The sequence below is a fragment of the Morone saxatilis genome, unplaced genomic scaffold (genome assembly GCF_004916995.1).
Source record: "Morone saxatilis isolate NCDOM2014 unplaced genomic scaffold, NCSU_SB_2.0 Contig21, whole genome shotgun sequence".
NCBI lineage: Eukaryota > Metazoa > Chordata > Actinopteri > Moronidae > Morone > Morone saxatilis.
In genome coordinates, this window is record NW_023339774.1 from 20,967,882 (window position 1) to 20,970,011 (window position 2,130).

General features: G+C 39.2%; 1 protein-coding gene across 1 annotated transcript in view; it reads left to right on the plus strand.

Moving 5' to 3' along the window:
* Nucleotides 1-2,130, plus strand: part of ttc28 (tetratricopeptide repeat domain 28) — a 127,060-nt gene that overhangs the window by 90,563 nt on the left and 34,367 nt on the right. The window contains exons 7-8 of the mRNA XM_035668077.1: nt 1,066-1,254; nt 1,371-1,467. Of these exons, the coding sequence (XP_035523970.1) occupies nt 1,066-1,254; nt 1,371-1,467 (286 nt within the window). The remainder of the gene's footprint in view (nt 1-1,065; nt 1,255-1,370; nt 1,468-2,130) is intronic.

The following is a 2,130-nucleotide window of genomic DNA, read 5'->3' on the forward strand; positions in this document are numbered from 1 at the left end:
TATCTTTACATAGATAATAGTTGTTTGCAGCTGTTTTAAATCTCATTTATATAACCCTTTAACATTATAATAGCTTAACCTCTTCAAAAGCATGTGAAAAAGTAGCCATATATTCACAGGGAATATGTTGTTTCACAAACAGGCTAAAAATGGATCTCTCATGTAAACCTGTAAGACATTACCCAGCCAGAAGCACTTATTGAATATAAAGCCACCCAGTAATTGAATTTCGGATTAATATGTGTGAAGTGTAATTTGTATTTCAGGACTATGATAAATTCGAACAGGGGAGCTGCTGTTTGAAGGCGTTTGCAGTTACATCTCTATATCTTTCAGTCATGCTGTTGTCTGTATTTTAGCATCTGTCTATCATTTGCTGGATAAAGTATTTTATAACAAAGTTATTACCAAAGATGTATTCAGGGCACAAGTTGTGAAAGCTGTAAATATTTGAACTACCACCGTGCAGCTCTTCATGCACAAACATAACAACAGACAATAATCTGAGCACATTGTACTTTTTATGTTATTTTTTGGATGAGGCGCAAACTTGCAAGCGAGCCAGCCGCCGGAGCCAACATCATCTCACTCTTTGTAGCTTCCTCTCTTGCACACTAATTGACCATCTGTTGACAATTACCAGAAAAAAGGTTTCCTAATTAAAATCTCCTGACTACAGAGAGTTTATGTTAAGTTATTTTATTTTGACAGTTTATATCTCTTTAGCTGGAAATGTTGCAGCTTTCTAACATAAGAAATGTCCATCTGTATGATTTGTGTGGGCTCTTTATACACAAAAAAATTATTTTTTTGTTACGTAGTCCTTTGAGACCTCTTTTCAAACTGCATTTCATTGTCTGAGATTAATTTAAAGTCATACTTCTTTATAAATTAGTTTTTTTTAAAAAGCCCTTTTTTTAATTATTTCATGGCATGTATGTAGCATTAGTTATATTTGATATTTGAAGAACTGGGACACTGTCAGTAAAACTGCGCTACAAGCAGCGGAACAACCACAGTGTTAATTTCTGAGCTACGAAATAACTTAAATGATGTCTCTGGCAGACTTTGGAGAACCGGCGTGAAGAGGCGCGGGCGTACAGCAACCTGGGCAGTGCCTACCACTCTCAACGGGACTTCGACAAGGCGATATCATACCATACACGAGTACTGGAGTTGGCACAAGAGCAGGGCGACAGAGCGATCGAGATGAGGGCGTATGCTGGTCTGGGGCATGCTGCCCGATGCATGCAGGTTGGTATAAAACCATTTCAAGACTATGTTTAAATGAATTGTTCTGTATGTTCTATGTACTGATGATAATGTGACAAATAAACATGATTGATGCTTTTGTCCTGTGTGATCCTCAGGACCTGGAGAGGGCGCGTCAGTACCACCAACACCAGCTAGAAATTGCTCAGGAGCTGCAGGACAGAGCCGCTCAGGGCCGAGCCTCTTCCAACCTTGGTAGGGTTATCTATCTCTGTCTTTTATGCAGTGAATTATGAGATATTTCTGTTTTAGTATTTGTTTCATGGTTTAAATTCCAAATTCATAACATACTGCAACTAAATAATGTATTGGAAGTAGAAATGTGCACTAGCATGGGAGATGGAAGCAATTTTGGCTGCATTTGATATGAGGTTTTCACTTCCCTCTCATGTCACTTATGTTCCCTGAACTTATTTTTTGGGGCTTATTAATATTCAGTTTACCGCATTAGCATTAAGGCCTGGGTACACCAATAACAGGCACTGCAAAATTCAACCGCACGCCTTCACAAAAATCTAACATAGTGACTACTGGCATGGCTTTGTTCCCCAGATCTAGGCTCAGAGTTAGGGGGTTAGGGGACTTAAGACCCTGGAAACAAAGACACAGGCAGGACTAGTTGGACCAACCATTGACAGTATATATAGTGGTCAGAGCTTCAGAGAGGTCTGTGAAGTGAAGCCAATGCTGAAGTGTCTTAAACCTGCATTCTTTCTAATTGCCAGCAAGTGGCAGCTCCATGGGCTGGAAAAAAAAGTCTGATAGACTTATGTAGAAATGAGTCGACTTCTTAGTTGATTTATGAGCTCAGTAAACAGTTTCCTGATGAGTTTCTGGTCTAAGTCTCTAGTTTCAGTC